The sequence below is a fragment of the Peromyscus leucopus genome, chromosome 7 (assembly GCF_004664715.2).
Source record: "Peromyscus leucopus breed LL Stock chromosome 7, UCI_PerLeu_2.1, whole genome shotgun sequence".
In the NCBI taxonomy this organism is placed as follows: Eukaryota; Metazoa; Chordata; class Mammalia; order Rodentia; family Cricetidae; genus Peromyscus; species Peromyscus leucopus.
In genome coordinates, this window is record NC_051069.1 from 13099514 (window position 1) to 13118725 (window position 19212).

Sequence of the window (19212 nt, forward strand, 5' to 3'; positions counted from 1 at the left end):
CTACAAAGTGAAGATGGTTAAGACGATCTGTTTCTTAGCATTGTTGAGAGAATTAAGTGAGTCAGTACACACTTCCAGAGTACAGCAAGACTGACACAAATCAAGTCTATTGACACTATTAAGCAATTACTTCAATAGCGATTCAGGACTCCAATTCAGGTAGACATCTAGTTTATGATGCATGAAAAAATAAATGCTTGGGAAATGCCCGGAATATATTAATGCTTTAGTTTAATGGAACATCATGCATGGTTATCTCCATATACAAACCAGTTCCTTCATCAGGTAATGAAAGATAAGTTTTGTATGATACTATACATGCTACCATTCATCACATGCATGAGATTTCCCTGTCCGAGTGCTAGATCAAAAGAACAATAACTGTAGCAATGACAGGGAATCCTAAAAAGAGCCACTTTTTTTTTCTCTAGATGAAAATAACAATAATCATTCTGTGTAATTAATACATTTAACCTTTTTTGGTTTTTGTCAGTGAATAGGGAACACCAAAACAGAAAATAAAGCAATGTTATCTATAATGCCTTAGACTCAGTTTTTAAAACTAAGTACATTTCAATCTTTTTCAACCAAAATTCTATCCATGAAAATAATACTTAATCTTTTATTATTTGACAGTAAGAAAATTTACTAAAATACTCCTTTAAGAAGTCTTTTACTGCCAGGTGGTGGTGGCACACGCCTTTAATCCCAGCACTCAGGAGGTAGAGCCAGGAGGATATCTGTGAGTTCGAGGCCAGCCTGATCTATAGAGCGAGATCAAGGACAGGCACAGAGCTACACAGAGAAACCCTATCTTGAAAAACCAAAAAAAAAAAAAAAAAAAAAAAAAAAAAAAAAAAAAGTCTATTACTATTACTAATCAGTACTGACGTGAGAATTCCATGAGCTCTTTCCAGGAGTTTGCTGCTTGCTGAATTAGCAAATATTCCATCTTTATCAAGCAAGGAAGTGTTGCTAGTTGGTAGTCTGGTTTGGCGAATGCCACTTCTGACACTCCAGGCAATATCATATGTATCACTGTGGAAAAAAATTAGTATAATCTGCTTAATTAACTCTATATTATTATATTAATATAAAATATATTATATTATAGATATGCAGCATTAAAAGATTTTGATGCTAAGCAGCATAAAATGGTTTAATTACAATGACAAGCAATCAAGTGGGACCTCTCTGTCACTCACAAAAAAATTTAGTGGGGCGTGGGTAAGAGGAAGGAGCACTCATTTGGAAGCTACAGAGTTGGTGAGGTAGGTTGGCTGGTGGCTTTCCTATTTCCCTGTTTTTTATTTAATAAGACCATTTAGAAATTTGTCTACACATGATCAAGAACTCAAAAGAGTTCTCATGCTCAGTACTGAGGTTTTTGTTAGATGGTCTATGGTTCTTGGGGGTGGGGGGAAACATTGTCTACCCAGATGGGAAATTTTCCTTTAAACTATATATGCATATGCATATAAAGACTTAGAATGTATTGTAGGTGTTTTTGGTAGATTAGATATAGTATGATAAACTGTCCAAGAGACAGGCACAGGTGTTTTTAAATAATGGCTAAAACTTTCATCTTTTGTCACATACACACTCTAGAAGAAACTTAATGATCTTTCAAATAGAGGGAACACGAAGTAAGCGACAGACTATATCATAAGAAATTACTCAAAGTCCATAAAACAGATCCCCGCCCCCAGAGCTGGAGAAATGGCTCAATATTTAGGAGGACATACTACTCTAACAGAGGACCAAAGTTCAGTTCCCAGCACCCACATGGTGACTCACAATGGTCAAGGGGATATAGCACCCTCTTCTGACCTCTGTGGGCAACTGCACACATGCCCATGTACCCACATACAGACAGTCATACAAACATAATTAAAAAAAATATTTTTTAGAAAAAAGAAAAAAAAAAGAAAGAAAAAAAAATTTAGTGGATTCTATACAAATGTATAGGTAGATGAATACATCATATAGGTGACATCATTAACAGATTGTAATACATAAGTTATATATTTTGATACAAAATAGAATCTATGATGCCTTTCTTCTTTTTTAGAACTTTCAAAAGCTCCCAATGGGATTTATAACACTAACACATCATATGATTCAATGTAATATCTAATTTCTTCCTGAGACATCTTATTCATACACACACATGCTACTGACACATCAACCAAAAATATTTAGCTCTTGCTACAGACTGAACACTATTATCAGCACTAGTGGCAGAGGAATGAACATACAATTATCAGTGATTATAGCACAATATTTAATGAAGGGCTTTCCAGGTAAAGATAGTAGATTTAAATCTCTTCAGAAGCCCATAAAAAATATTAATAATATTTTAATGGAATTAACACTTAAGAACAAAGAGAATAAGAACAATAGTGATGTATCTTTGCAATATGGACGTCACATTTCTCAGCCTTTGATTATTCTTTCTTTATGTGAACAAGATGTGAAAGAGAAAGTCTGTAATTTGAACAACAGTGTACACAGGTGAGAACTGTAATATTACACAGAAATTAAGGATAATATTGAAAATAGAGGTACTCAGTCTTTTTATCCAATTTCTCCAAGAACAACTGAGATTATATAATCCAAGTAGTCAATAGGCATAAATTATGGGGGAGAATTTACCCAACTGAAAGTGAAACACCCTGATATTTCAGGAAATGATTTCACGTATCTGAACAGATACTGCTTAAATCTTAAACATGAATAGTTGATCAATACTCCACTAGACATCCAAGGAAAGCCCATAGCATGAAAAATAAATCATAACACAAAAACAAAAACAAACACACAAAACCTTGGAAGAAAACTGTTGAGGCATGAGGGGAGGGGCTATAAGTAATACTTTTAAAAGAGAAAGGAAAGAATTTTATAAATACTGAGAAAACAAACTTGAAAAACTTTTGAAATTAAGTACATTAGTAACACACATGAATATGGAGAATATATTCATTCACTAGTTTAAGGTAACTACTTGGTACCAATTACATGTCAATTATTCTATCACTGCACATACAACATTAAATAACTAAACTAAAATCCTTACCATCATATGGTTTATAAGTATGAGGAAACTAATAAGCATATAGGAAAACATTCTCTAGATCAAATAACCAGGTGAAGGAGAAAAACTACTAAACAAAATAAAATATGATAAACTTTTAAAATAGAGTAGTTAAGGACTGTCTCATGAATAAGGCTCAGCTTAAATAAAGATGTTGTATGTAGTACTACAGGTCTGTAATCCCAAAACTAGGAAAGGTGAGGCAGGAGGTTAAGAATTATGGATTAGGCATAGTTACACAGAAGAGCTCAAAGACAACCGCTGTGTTATATAGGAAGACTGTCATTTGACAAATAATATCTTAAATTAATTAAATAGCAAATAGAAGAAAATAAAGAAAATGAAGCCATTATCTGGTTAGAGAGAACAAACCCAAAATCTCTGAAATGGCCATGTTATTGCTGAGTCTGAGATACAGTGAGAAAGAGACTATGATATAATGCCTTTTGAGGCAGTCTAAGAATTTTGGCTTTTACTGGAAAAAGGGATGAGAGAAAATTATCAAGATTTTAAATAAAACATTAACATGATTCATTTTATTCATAAAAACAATCATCTGGCTACTGTATAGCTTTGGAGGCTGAGGACAAAACCTGATTAATTTAGAATAATCCATGCAAAATATAACAATAGCTTGAACTGATGTGATGATGGAAGTAATAAGTTATGAAAAAAATTCCCAAATATCATTTGACGGCAAAGTTGACAAGGTTTGATGATGTAACAAATGTACATTGTATAAGAGAAATTACAGATCACTCTAAAATATATTTAAACCAGTAACAGCAGACTTAGAGGTTAAGAAATATGGGGGGGGGGGACAAAACCAAAAAGAAATGGAAATCAAATAAAACAGAAGATCAAAAGAGGCCAAATGCTTTAGTAAAGACCGAAGCACGAGCACATGCAAGAGTGGAATTATTACAGAAAAGGCTCATGAACCAGAAAAGTGCATCTTAAAAAGTAAACAACAAAGCACATGACCAACAGCATGTGAAATAGTATCTTCTTTCTGGCAATTTTTTTTTTAATTATGTGTGTAAAAATTTAACCATAAAACTTTTAGTCAAAAGCCAGAAATCATATTATTTGGAAAGCTTAGGCTTTACCTGAATTACCTGAATTCAAGGCCAGTCTGAACTACATAGTAAGTTTCAGACTAGCCAGAATTACATAGCAAGTTTCAGTCTCAAACAAAATAAAAAAGAAAAGAAGAAAATATGATCAATGGCATAAAGTGAAGAAGCCTAAATAAGCAACAATTTACAAAGTTCAAAGTATTTAATTCAAGCCTATCAGCTCATGAAGTATTATGGTGATGCCAGACCTCACAACAACGGCCTCTATATTTCAGTTACGTGAGAGACTAAGGCAGGAGTCCGGATCAAGCAAGTTCAAAGCCTGACTGGGCTATACTGTGTGAGGCGAAGATCAGCTGGAGCAATTTAGTGTGATCCTACCTAAAACAAAGTAAAAAGAGGACTGGGACTGGAGATAGTGCTCAGTGTTGAGTACTGGCCTCACATGTACGAGGTCCTAAATTCAACCTCTGGTACTGGACCAGGGAAAAGTTATGGGAAGGAATTGTTACCCATCTGGTGGCAGACAGGGAGTACCAGATATGTGTTTTCCCTTATGAAACAACAATTATATTAGTCAAACATACTCTAGTAACACTATAGTAATCTCTCCATTTCTCTGAAAGGTCTGAAAATGACAGTTCCCAAATCCACCACAGTCTGTACTTACTTTATACATTTAAGTACTGTGGTGGTTTGAATAAGAATGGCCCTCGTAGGTGCATGTATTTGGATGTTTAGTCATCAGGGAGTGGCGCTACTTGAAAAGGACTAAGAGGTGTGGCCTTATAGGAGAGGACTTTGTAGGAAGGAGTATGGGGGTTGGCGGGTAGGCTTTGAGGTTTCAAAAGCCCAAGCCAGGCCCAGGGGCTTTCTCTCTTCCTACTCCCTGCAGATCCAGATATGGAACTCAAAACTACTTCTTCAGCAACAAGTCTGCCTGCTTGCCACCATGCTTCCTGCCATGATGAAAATGGGATTAAACCTCTGAAACTGTAAGCAAGCCCCAATTAATTGCTTTCTTTTATAAGAGTTACTGTGGTCATGGTGTTTCTTCAAAGCAACAGAACACTATGACAAATACCTATGATAGCTTTCATTTTTAAATTAGCCACAGTAGGAATTAACAATATTAACTAACAATAAAATAGAGTATTGGGGGGGCTGGAGAGAGGCTCAGAGGTTAAGAGTTTAATTCCCAGCAACCACATGGTGGCTCACAACCATATATAATGAGATCTGGTGCCCTCTTCTGACATACAAGTATAGATGCAGGCAGAACACTGCATACATTTAAAAAAATAGAATATTGGTAAGACTCAACTTCATAAAAATGATGTCATAATATAAAAAATGGCTCATAATTTAAAATTTGGGAAATTTTTATTTTTCAGACTTTCCTATTTAGTATTTTTGAGGCAAGAGTCAAGCATGAATAAATGAAAATGTAGAAAGCAAAGATAAATGAAAACAACTCTATTTTAGAAATCTGAGGTCTACTGATAGCCTATAACTTCCAGGAAAAGGTTCCTCTGCTAAATCTCAACTAAGTCTGGTCATTTCATCTCTTAGAACAGCAGCAGCTATGTAGCCTTTATACCAAAGGTGGCAGGAGAGAGTCATGTGCATCTTCTTGGAATAGCTTCCACACAGCTCACAGCCAACATTGGCCTAGATACCTTTTTCCTCCATATGTTAGAGATTTATATGCTGATAAATGCTTTAATCATTCAGGCAAGAAAACAAATACATGGTGATCACTGTTGTATTTTCTACATTGTTGCAAATCCACTTCCCCTCCACTTAAGTTCAATGGACTTAAAAGGTAATCACCATTGTCTACCCCAGCCTTCAGCTTTCTCCTTTTCTGATTTGGAGAACTAGATAATAACGACAACTTACAAATGTGCACAAAATTGGAAAATAACTGTATGTGTCCACAGACAAAAATCATAAAATAGCTGAGAAGTTCTTAACATACCTTAAACTGAAAAAGTCTATAGCTGAAAAAACAAGCAAACAGAAAAGGCAAAAGGAAAACAAACCAAGTCAAACAAAGAACAGATAACATGTGCAAAGTAAGAATGATCAGATTTCTATTTACCATATTATTATATTCAAATGCCCACTACCTACCAATAAAAAAATAGAGAGAAATCACACTCACACAAAAAGCACATACTCAGAATGCATGATCTACTCAGAGGAAAAAACAAGTCAAAAGAAACTATCTGAAAAAGGTATCTTGGCAGATAAACTAGTAAAAACCATCAGAAACTAGTGTGGGGTGATTCAGGTCTGTATTCCCAACACTTCAGAGTTAGAAGATCAGAAATTCAAGATCATCCCTGGCTATATAGCAAACTCTAGGCCAACCTATACTATATGAGACACATCTCAAACAAACCAACAAGAAAACAGACTAGAAATCCTAAGGCACTTTCTGTCAGACCTGATTATATCATTTGATATCTGTGTACCACATGGGTGAAGGAGAGAATCTGGTCCCTTAAGCTGTTCTCTGACTGTCAGACACATACTATGCATATTCCCACACCCCAGCAAACACAAATAAATAAATAAATAAATAAATAAGTAAATAAGTAAATAAATAAATAAATAAATAAATTTAAAAACAAAACGGTCTGAGAACGGGGAGACAGATTAGTGGGTAAAGCACTTGCACAAGCCCAAGAACCTGAGCACAAAGCCCACAACTAATGTAAAAACTGGATGTCATAACACAGGTCTATAATCCCAGTACTCCTATGCTAAGACACAAGGCAGAGACAGGAAAAGTCTCCAGAAGCTTGTGTGCCAGCTAGTTTGATGCATACAGTAGTGAACAACAAAGAGACCCAGCCACCTCAAACAAGGTAAAATGCAAGAATTGATGCCACACATGTGTCATAATACAGGTTCATTCACCCTTACACACACAAGCATGCCCTAACACATTTGTCACAAATATACAAAAACATAAATCTGAGTAAGTGTGGCACACACACCTATAATCCCAACATTCAATCTGAGGCAGGAAAACCACAAGATGAAGGGCTGCTAGGCTGCACAGCAATATCCAAAATTACCAGTAAGACTGATATTCATCTCATATTTCCTTGTAAACATATACCAAACTTACTGTTGATTTTTTTCATTTAGAGTGTTCATGCCCTGAAGATCAGAAAGAGGTGTTCTTGGATTTTTGCGGGTTATACCTAACATAAGAAAAAAAAAAAAAAAGTAGAAAATTTGAAATGAGTGCACCTTCAAAATACTAAAGGAAAAAAATTTCTAAAGACAAGTTAAGAATTAATAAACTTAGTTTTTAAACATTTGATAAATGTCAGGAATTAAGAAAAGTTTTGCAACTATCACAACCACAACTTGATTCAATGAACATAAATAGGAAATTCTTATTTATTACATTTAAGCATTAAAATTAGGAAATATAAAAGTAAACAGGCTGAAGACTAAACAGATACAAAACTCATAGACTCAAAACACTTCTAACATGATCCCTTTACCACTTTTTGGCAACAAATATACTGCTGATATGTAACATATACTTCAGCGATTTATTGATCTTATAAATAAAGACACTGAAGATCAAAGAATGTTTCCTTTTGGATATAAATATTTAAAAACAAAATTTTCTCATAGGTTCTGTAGATACAAGGTCAATTTTATAATACATATACACATAAACATTTAAGAAACACTGGGAAGGAAGAAACATGCATCTTTACAGAAGACCTTTATGAAAAATGACAATCATAAAGAGAAAATCCTAAAGAAACTACTAAAATGTTAAATACATTCAGCAAAAATACAGGAAATTAACTGATATGTAGAGATTAACTCTATTTTTTGTACAAACATAATAAATGATCAAAAATAAGTAATTCCATTCATAAAATCAAAATAACATAAACTTAACAGAGAGTCAAGATGTCTACCTTGAAAATTATAAAACACTAAAAGAAATCAAGAGCCAAATCAATAGAATAATATCCATGCTCATGATTAGAAAATGTACGTTCAAGATAGTAATGATTGTCAAATTAATCTATAGGGATACATCTTTGTACTAGATTTTGCTTGTAAATACATTATAGGGTATCAGAATTATGAACTTATTAAAAACACTGTTTCCCAGGCTGTGGTATGGTTTTTGTTCTTTTAATATTATTTGAAAAGCATTAAGTTTTCAATTTAGGGAACTCTAACTTACCCCTTTCCTCTACCTTTAGCTAATATTTATACATCCTAACAAATCTTTGCCTGTTTTCATTTTCCTCAAGCTTTCTTACAAATTTAATGACTTTGATCCTTAAATCAGTATGATTTATTTCAAGTCAAATGGATACCAAGTTGTTCAATGCCATTGGTTCATTGAGAATACTCCATTAAACTATCTCAGCACCTTGGTAGAAAATCAACCCCCCCCCACACACACACACAAAGATCCATTTCTGTACTACTTATCTGGTTCACAGATTTCCATTCTTCCTTCCTCCACTGTCTTCCTTTCATTTCCCTCCTTTTCTGCAATACCATGTATTGAACAAGGGCTTTGAGTATGCTACACAAGTGCCCTGCCACAGAGCCACTGCCCCAATTCCCAGTCCTCCTCAACACACACGCGTTCCCCCCCCCTTCCCCACCGCGAAAAAAGTTTTCACTAAACTACTCAGGATGGCTTTTTACAATCCTCCTGTGCCAGTCTCCATAGGAAGATGAGCTTGTAAGTCTGCTACAAAGCCCATCTATCTCAATTTCGAAAATACAGAAAATTAGGACTTGCTTATCTAGGTAGTTCTAAGTCAGAGTCTCTAATGAGGTTTCACTCAAGCTGCCAAGCAAGACTGCAGTCAGTCATCTTGGAACTAGAAAGAAGCAAAATCCACTCTCAGGTCATCCAGACAAGCTGCTGAGGAAGTCCAGTTCCTTATTAAGTGTTGGCTGAAGGCTCTGTTGGGACTCTGAATGGGGCTGCTCACAAACAGTGGCTTCTCTGATACGGATCTGAAAGCTAACAAAGGTATACCAGAGATGGGAATAGTAATCTATTCTAGTATCAGAAGTGACATACCTGCCATGTACTTTTGTCATACAGATCCATTCTTGTAAAATGTGGGAGTGGACTGGCTGCCTTAAGTATTATAAACTTCTTTTTCCAAGTATTTGGGGTTAGAAATATTATAATTTTATATATTTATTGGCATCTTATGAGAGAGTTAAGTTCATGTTTTAGTTCTAAGACAATTTTTTACATTTTTACCTTTCTCTACCAACAGTCACATTAACTAATCCCTTTCAAATTCCTTTTATATCTCTTTGTTGTTGTACTACTCTGCCTATAACCCTGATTCCAAGTAGCTACATGAAAATATATTTATCTTGGTTTCAAGTATTTGGAGAAAGTCTGCTCTAAGTTTTTTTTTCATGCAAACTTTTTATAAATTGGGGGCACTGTTTTCCACTCCTTAGCTGCCAAGTTTGAAAAGAAAAGGGCGTAGAATTATGGCAAACTTTTTTTTTCATCTACTGAGATGATCACATACTTTTTCTTTTATAGACAGTTAACACAATAGGTTAACTTGATGGTTAACATGTTTTGGATCTTGACTGTCCGCCTAAGGCCAATGCATTAGAAGTCTGGCTAATGGTTTAGCATGAGGTGGTAGAAATTTTTAAAGTAGTTGGCCCTGGTGGTAGTTATTGGGATCATTAATAGCACATGCACACAGTGATTCTGGGCCTCCAGCCTCTTCTTCTCCTTGCTTCCCAGCCTTGAAGTAAGCTTTGTTCTACTACCTGCTCATTTTACAATATGCTGCCTTATCTAAACCAACAGTATAAACATATTATAGACTTATTTACTTTCGGTATCACTAATTTTTTAGCTATAGACATCATTTGCTTGTTTTTCCTTTTTAAAGGTCTAATATGTTCTTTTTCCTGGAGTCTTAAGGTGAAAGCTTCAATCATTATTTTTTTTTTTTTCAGAGCTGAGAACTGAACCAAGGGCCTTGCACTTACTAGGAAAGCGCTCTAACACTGAGCTAAATCCCCAACCCCTCAAATCATTATTTTAGTACATTTTTTTCTTAATGTAAGAATTTAAGAGTGACTCCCTGAGACACAGACACTGCCAGCACCAACTGGACCAAGAGTTGAGTGACTGTTCTCCCAGCTGGACAGCCCAGTTTCTAGGCCCTAGGCCCCGAGGCACACTCCGTGTCCCTCCACCCCCACCCATTGCAGCCCCACTAGCTCACCAACAGATAAGGCTCCTGTGGGCAGGCCTTCCCACCACTACCTGACATCTGACCCTGTAAAGGACAATCCAGTAACACCCCTCAAACCCACCCATCCTCCACTACCTCAGCAGCTCCCTGAGACACAGACACCACCAGCACCAATCACAAGAAGAGTGGCCCCTGGAGGCACTAACACCCTCTGCACCAATCGGATGAAGAGCAATCCTCCGAGGCACAGGCACCGCCTGCACTGATTGGAAGAAGAGATGGGTAGATACCAGTGCAAGAACACATTCAACAAAAAGAGGAGTATGGCACCACCAGAACCTAAATGTTCTATAACAGCAAGACTTGAACATCCCAATGTGGAAGAAGAGGAAGAAAATAACCTTAAAAATGAATTTATGAAGATGATAGAGGCCTTTAAAGAGGAATGGAGAGGGGAGGGGAGGGGAGAGGGGGGGGAGGGGAGGGAGGGGGGAGGAGGGGAGGGGGAGGGGAGGGGGGAAAGAGAAAGAGAAGAGAAGAGAAAGAAGAGAAGAAAGAGAAGAGAAAGAGAAGAGAAGAGAAGAGAAAGGAGAAGAGAAGAAGAAGAGAAGAGAAGAAAGAAAACATAAAGAAAAGCAATCACCCGGCGGTGGTGGTGTTGTTGGTGGCGGCGCACGCCTTTAATCCCAGCACTTGGGAGGCAGAGCCAGGCGGATCTCTGTGAGTTCAAGGCCAGCCTGGGCTACCAAGTGAGTTCCAGGAAAGGCGCAAAGCTACACAGAGAAACTGTCTCGAAAAGCAAAAAAAAAAAAAAAAAAAAAAAAAAAAAAGAAAGAAAAGAAAGAGAAAAAAAAAGAAAAGAAAAGCAATCACACACACAGGTGAAGGAAACAATTCAAGACTTGAAAACTGAAATACAGGTAATAAAGAAAACACAAACGGAGGGAATTCTGAAAATGGAAAATCTGGGTAAGCAAATAGGAACTACAGATGCAAGCATCTCCAGCAGAATTCAAGAGATGGAAGAGAGAATCTCAGGCGTTGAAGATACGATAGAGGAAACAGATTCATCCATCAAAGAAAATGTTAAATCCAAAAAATTCTTAACACAAAATGTCCAGGAAATCTGGGACACCATGAAAAGACCAAACCTAAGAATAACAGGGATAGAAGAGAAGACTACCAGCTCAAAGGCACAGAAAATGCATTCAACAAAATCATAGAAGAAAACTTTATCAACCTAAAGAAGGAAATGCCTATGAAGATACAAGGAGCTTATAGAACACCAAATAAACTGGACTGCAACCAATGAATGGATAAGGAAAATGTGGTACATTAACATAATTGAATATTACTCATCTGTAAAAAAAAAAAAAAAAAAAAAAAAATGACCTCATGAAATTTGCAGGCAAATGGATGGAACTAGAAAAAAATCATTCTGAGTGAGGTAACCCAGAATCAGAAAGACAAACATGGTATGTACTCACTCATAAGTAGATATTAGGAGTGAAGTACAGGATAAATAAGCAACCTACAATCCACAGCCCCAGAGAGTCTAGATAACAAAGAGGGCCCAAGAGGGATACATGGATTTCCCTGGGAAGGGGAAACATGAGATCTTCTGGGTAAACTTGGGGGAAGGAGGATGAGAACTTGAGGGAGCAGGCTGGGAGGGCTTGGTATGGCAGGCGGGTTGGGGGCTGGGACTGAGGGGGAGAGTAAAAAAACAAAAGATGTTTTGATAGTGGGGACCACTTCGGGGTTAGGGAGAAATCTGGTGCCAAGAAAACTCCCAGGAATCCACAAGGATGACCCCAGCTAGGCTCCTAACAATAGAGGAGAGGGTGCTACTATAATATAATCAACTATAAGATTGGTGGCAGTTGCCGGGCGATGGTGGCGCACGCCTTTAATCCCAGCACTCGGGAGGCAGAGCCAGGTGGATCTCTGTGAGTTCGAGGCCAGCCTGGACTACCAAGTGAGTCCCAGGAAAGGCGCAAAGCTACACAGAGAAACCCTGTCTCGAAAAACAAAAACAAAAAAAAAAAAAAAAAAAAAAAAAGATTAGTGGCAGTACTCGGGGGGGGGGGGGGGAGGATTTGCCCTGGAGGAGGTGGGAATGGGGTGTGTGCTGGGGTAAGGGGAGGGGGGAGGGGGAGAATAGGGGAACCCATGGCTGATATGTAGAACTGAATGGTATTGTAAAATAAAATAAAAAAAAATAAGATTGGTGACTACCCTAGTTGTCAACAGAGTGCCTTTATCCAGTTACTGATGGAAGCAGATGCAGAGATCCACAGCCAAGCACTGGGAGGAGCTCCGGGAGTCCTCCTGAAGAAAGGTAGGAGGGAATAAGAGGGGTCAACATCATGACATGGGAACCCACAAAGACAGATGACTTGAGCACCTGGGAGCTCATGGATTCTGGACCAACAGTTAGGGAGCATGGAACCAACCTAGGCCCTTTACATGTGTGACAATTATGTAGCTTGGTCTGTTTGTAAGACTCCTTGCAGTGAGATCAGGACCTTTCCCTGGTGCTTAGTTGGCTTTTGGGAATCTATTCCCCATGCTAGATTACCTTGCCCGGCATTGATGCAGGGGAAGGAGCACGGTCCTACCACAACTTGATGTGCCATGCTATGTTCAAGCTCATGGGAGGCCTGCCCCTTTCTGAATGGAGGTAGAGGAGGAGTGGATTGGGAGGGGGTAGATGGGAGGAGAGGAGGAAGGGGAAACTGTGGTGATATATAAAATAAAGGAAAAAACTATTAAAATAAATTAAAAAAATAATAGCAATAATTAAGAATAAATTGTAAGGACATCTTTTTAAAATGACTTACCTTTATTCTTCCTACAAGAAAAAAATTACAAATTTTTTCAAAATATATTATGCATTTTCTTATACCAATACAGTGGAAAAAAGAACTCACCATATTTACTTTTAGCACTTCTACTTATTATTTTACTAAGTAAAATTGTTATGGAATTCCAACTAAAACACTAGTAAAAGTAGTAATCTAAACCTGTGACAATTTATTAAATAAACAAAGCAGATCTTGAGTAAATTTAGTCCACTATACACAAATAATTTAGATTTCTGAAGAACTCATTTATTATCACAATAGGATTAAGCCCAATTATTGTAATCACACAGTAGACAAAAGAACCTATTTTCATGCAGACTAACAAAGAGTAAAGGAAGAAATGGAGACCAAGTGCATCTTTTATAGCAATTTTAAACAATAAACAGAAATGTATTCTGATTCTGTTATTCTTTATGCTAAACACTGATGTGGTGACTTATATTAGACATAGAAAGTCTCAATTAAGGGTTGTAGCCAACTTAAATGGATCGTCCAGAGATTCCCAATTATAACACTGCTGATGCAGGACTCAAGTATAAGCAAGTACAAAATTTAGCCAGACATGAGAAAACTTTGGGGCATGTTGAATATCATGATTACTGTGATAATTTCATGAGTTTCTATATATGTAAGATTTACCAAATTGTTCTCTTCTATTTAACTTTAATTACATTTCAGTAAAACTTTCAAAGAGCAAATAGAAAAAAAGTACTGTTCATTTTTGTGATATTAATCTGATACTTCAAAGACAAAAATAGAAGCCAATTCAGTGATGGCAATCTAGATAATTAACAATGTGGTGACCATAGTCAACAGGACAGTCACCCACATTAAAAAAAACAAGTATATCACCAATTTCAAGAGAAAGCACTCGAGTCTGAGGAAAGGACTGTGAAAGTCATGTTGCCCATGCAATTTGCATGCCACCCTCAGGAATGCTCTTGATTTCCATTTCCAAGTGGATGGGACAACACAAGGTTTAGGAGGATGTGCAGCCTTACTGTACTTCTCTTCCTTGCACCTCTGCAGAATCTCTAAGCTCCTCTGGTGGACTGGGTGTTGGAGAAAGCTAAAACTATCCATACTTTTCAAAATTGCACATGGCGTTGTATCATCATGTCCTTAAGAAGCAAAAGAAAACAAAACAAAAAATGGAGAAAAGACATTATGTAAGCCCAAACCAATAAGAGAATCAAAGACAATGCTGCCAACTATCTTAATATATCTTCAAATATCAAATAATGTGAATGATTTTCCCCAATTAACAAATAATAGGGAAAACAAGTATTCTTTTCAAATATCCAAAATGTCTATTTTATTAATCAAAGTATTTTGAGCTAATGCCTTATTAAAACTCTAGATTAAAGTATTAGGAACACGTCAAACAATTTGTATTATTGGTTGTTCTTCAAAAACTATTCCCTTCTGAAATATCTTTAGAATATAGCTGGCAACATTGATAGAATCTGAGAGAAATTATACCCAAACAATTTACCAAAAAAATTTGAACATTTCTTTTACAAATCTGGCAATCAACCACACTTGTAAATATTCTGTCAAGTGCGTGATAAGTGTAGGTAGTAAAGCACCAAAGAGCAGGAACCCAAGTAGCACTTTTGTATTTATAAATCTGAAGAAATAGCTGGAGAATCTATACCTCATCACTGGAAAAGGAGATAAAAAGTGAATTACTAGCAGGAAAGAGAAGAGATAGGATTTAAGTAATGACCAAAGCCCCAGATGAGTGCTAACCATTGACTCATTCTAGCAATAAGGCATTGGGGATGGGGGGAGGGGGACAGCTTCAATACCATAAATATTAGCAAGAAATCGATTTAAGGTAGAATTCAGATTCACTCAGATTACCTTAAGAGTTAGGGAATAATGATTACATTTAACAATTCTGCCTCTGTACATGAAAACTGTATAATTTAGGAACAAATTAAAGTGACACATAATGAACTGAAGGTCCATTAGTACGAATTATACAGCTAGGAATGGAACTCAATATTATAAATTACAACTAGTTCTCAATATAAGTCATTTTAAAGCTCAAAGAAAGACTAATTCAAAAACTGTTGCAGAGTAGTTTTTTCATTTCAATGAAATTCCCTAAGCTAGATTTCTAAATTCAGAGAATATTATCTATACTTAGCAGAGAAAACACAATCTTATTAATAATCATCAGGTAGACATAAAAATAGGCTTTTTAAAGGATGAAATCTACTTCAAGAATTTTATCAAATGGAGCTGGAGAGATGGTTCAGCCATTAAAGGGTAGGCTCACAACCAGAAACCAGGGGCCTCAAACCAGACCAACGACTCTTAGCAATGAACACTTGCAAGTATAGAGATGTATGAACAAAGGTGTATACAGCATGATTTGTTGGGTCACACTGCAACTTCCATGATTTAATTCCTTCCCTTTTTAAAATTTTTTCATTTTATTTTCTTCCTTTTTTATCTTGAATTTTGTTTTATTGGATGGGGGAGGGTGTACGGGGCAGAGGGCAGATGGAAAGGCATTGTGTTGTTTTTTTCATTAAGTTCAGTAGCTGCCCCTCAAGCAACTGCTGTCCTAATCGGCAACTGTAACTCCACATTTACCAGTAGCAGTTCAGCCATGCTGGCCTTAACCAGGCGGGGTTCTGTTCCCTTAGCACTGGCTCCATCACACCACTAAAGGGAACTTTACCTAGATCTCTATCCCTCTATAGAACTCAGGAGCCCAAGGGTCAGGTGAAATTCTGCTCGTTCAAAGAAGCTGAATAGCAAGTAGCTAACCTTCTCTCCTAGCTCATGTCTCCCCCAAACCAGGGCATTCTTCTGCTCAGTCCCCAATTAAGAACCCTAGCTACACATGGTTCCTCCCTACCACTTCCTGTCAGCTAGTTGCTGACTCAGCCTCCTCATCCCAGGTTAATTTTATATAATCAAACAAATGTAACACATCTTTGCATCATTAAACAAATACTCCACAGCATAAACGAATATAATACATCTTTAATTAATATTCCACAATAGGATGGTGAATGAATGGGATTAAGATATATAATGTGAAAACCACACAGAATAAATAACTAAATAAAAAAGAATTTTATCAAACTGATAATAAAAATAAAATGTTGTGTTAAAAAACATCATTTAGCAGAGAAAATGTAATCTTTTAAGCATCCTAACAAGCTAATAATAAAAAATAACTATGTAGCCGGGCGCACACCTTTAATCCCAGCACTCGGGAGGCAGAGCCAAGCGGATCTTTGTGAGTTAGAGGCCAGCCTGGTCTACAGAGTGAGATCCAGGAAAGACGCAAAACTACACAGAGAAACCCTGTCTTGAAAAATCAAAAAAAAAAAAAAAAAAAAGAAAAGAAAAAGAACTTACCATCATTTCACTGTCACAAGATACTTTAAAAAAAAATACTCAGTTCTCATTATTACCAGTAATTACCCTTGATGGCCAGGTATCAGACTAGTCTGCATGTGGAATGACAGTCAAGTAAAATGGACAAGTTAGGGGAGAAGAGAAAGAGGACACTGTGAATTATACTCATAATCCACTCAACCAATACATAATTTGATAATCTATTAGCTATAATTCAAGATGTAAAAATCACTTTCTGTGTGAGAATAGTTACTAAAATGCATTCAATTACTGTGTCAATTTTTAAGAAATTGTTCAATATTACCCTATCTATTGTTCTCTATTTTCCACTTGGTATACCAGTGTCACTGGAGTATTTCTGTATCTTTGTAGTTTTGTGATTCAATGCCATATCTTATGTTTTAAATACCCTGGGTCCTAATCCTTTCATTCTACTTTTTATACCTTTGACAAGCATTTTAATGGCTTTAAACACTGTTTTCCAGACTATAATAAATAAATCTTTTAAAAAAAAAAAGCCTTTTTAATGACAGAAAAATTAAGCTCACAATCCTGGCTCCAACTGTATCATTCACACATAAGGCCAGATCTTGGAGCATAAGTTTTTATTCTGGAAGGTCCCAAGCCTTAGGACTCCTCTTATCTCATGTTGCCTGGCAGATTTCCAAACTCATGGAGCACAAATGATCATCCTACCTCGCCTTCTTAAATAGTGAGGATATAGACATGTTCTACTGCATCTGCCTGTTAGGTCCAGGTTTATTAAGTATTCAGCTTGATGTGTCTAAGCAAATGTCTACATTTATGTAAGCCTGAACCAGGATATAGACATTTTATCCCTCCCAAAGTTATTTATCACCTTTTCTATCAATACTACCCTTGCCTCAACACTACCAGAGGCAATGACATTCGAATCTTTCCCTATGTACTACTTTGCCCATTCTGAAACCAAATGAAATAATATTGCTACCTAACTTTTTGCTCAGTCATTTTTGTAACTTATCAACTATGATAATCACCAGTTTATTCTTTCCTATTGCCCAATAACATCACAAGTCAGGAACAGGTCATGATTTGGTTATGTTCTTCCATTGATGAATAGGAGGGTATTATTAGTAAATGAACATTCATTTTGTGTGTTTATGTATAACAGCGTCACTGAAATATAATTCACATCACACAATTCACTATTCAAGCTGCAAGTCAATACCTTTTAGTATAACTAACAAAGCTATACACCATCACCACAATCAATTTTAAAGTATGTTGATCATACCAAAAAGATACCCTACACATAAAACAGGGACTCGCTATGTAGTCTAGATTTACTCCAAACTCACTATGTAGCTGAAGTTGACCTCAAACTCCTATGTTGCTCAGCCTTCAAAGTGTTGAGATGGCAGGTGTTCACTACCACACCTGGTTCTTACACTCTTATAACCTCGTCTCCACACCATTCCCAGACAATCAATCAAAATTCTACCTCTATGGATTTGACTACTAACAATTGTTATGAATAGAATCATATAAGATATAGTCTTTTGTGCCTCTTTTCACAGAGCATACTGCTTTTACTGGGGAGGGGGTTGAGACAGGATGTCTCTGCCTACCAAGTGCTGGGATTAAAGGTGCATACCACTACACCTGGCTACTTTGTTTTGTTGTTATTCTTGTTTTGGGTTTGGGTTTTCTTAAATATGTGGCACGACATTTACCCATACTTTATTCCTTTTATGAGTAACATTTCACTGTATGGGTATGGCAAATTAGTAATATAATTTCTAATTTATAAGCCAGAATTCAATCTTCTATTCCTTCAGAAGTCATTATTTGTTGTTTGTACTTATCTACCAATATTGCCATTTCAAATAGTGGCCAGTCTAGCACGGGGTGTCAATTTAGCTTATTTTTGCTAAATTTTTCTGGTTTTACTTTTTTTGTTGTTATTGTTTTTCCAGACATGGTTTCTCTGTGTAACAGCTCTGGCTATCCTGGAACTTGCTTTGTAGACCAGGCTGGCCTCAAACTCACAGAAATCCTCCTGCCTCAGCCTCCTAAAGCCATGTGCCACCCAGTATAAACCTTTCTACAAGCACTTTTTTTTAAAGATTTATTTATTTATTATGTATACAGAGAGGGAGCCAGATCTTATTACAGAGGGTTGTGAGCCATGTGGGTACTGGGAATTGAACTCAAGACCTCTGGAAGAGAAGTCAGTGCTCTTAACCTCTCATCTCACCAGCCTCTCTACAAGCACTTCTTATGCTGTATTCTGTAAGTCATGAGATACTATTTGGTTTTCTCCTAGGAGTAAAAACACATATGTCAAGACACTATGTAACCAATACACAATCATTTTCAGGCAAGGTTTCTATGTTCCTCTGACCCATAAACAACGAATGGCAGGACAAAAACTAAACAAGCAGGGACTAGTTTGAACTCTGTTTGTTCTTATCTCCAGCTCAAAGTATCTTCTACCTGTTCTTGTCATTTCTTTCATAAGCTACTTGTTATACAGAAGGCTTTTATCTGCT

At 36.6% G+C, this 19212-nt stretch overlaps 1 protein-coding gene across 9 annotated transcripts in view; it reads right to left on the reverse strand.

Annotated features, from left to right (window-relative positions):
- Positions 1 to 19212, reverse strand: part of Myo9a (myosin IXA) — a 240569-nt gene that overhangs the window by 77749 nt on the left and 143608 nt on the right. For all 9 annotated transcript variants that reach the window (XM_037207448.1, XM_037207447.1, XM_037207451.1 and 6 more), the window contains 3 exons: positions 14296 to 14415; positions 7316 to 7391; positions 892 to 1038 (listed from right to left, as the gene is read on the reverse strand). In XM_037207448.1, the coding sequence (XP_037063343.1) occupies positions 892 to 1038; positions 7316 to 7391; positions 14296 to 14415 (343 nt within the window). The remainder of the gene's footprint in view (positions 1 to 891; positions 1039 to 7315; positions 7392 to 14295; positions 14416 to 19212) is intronic.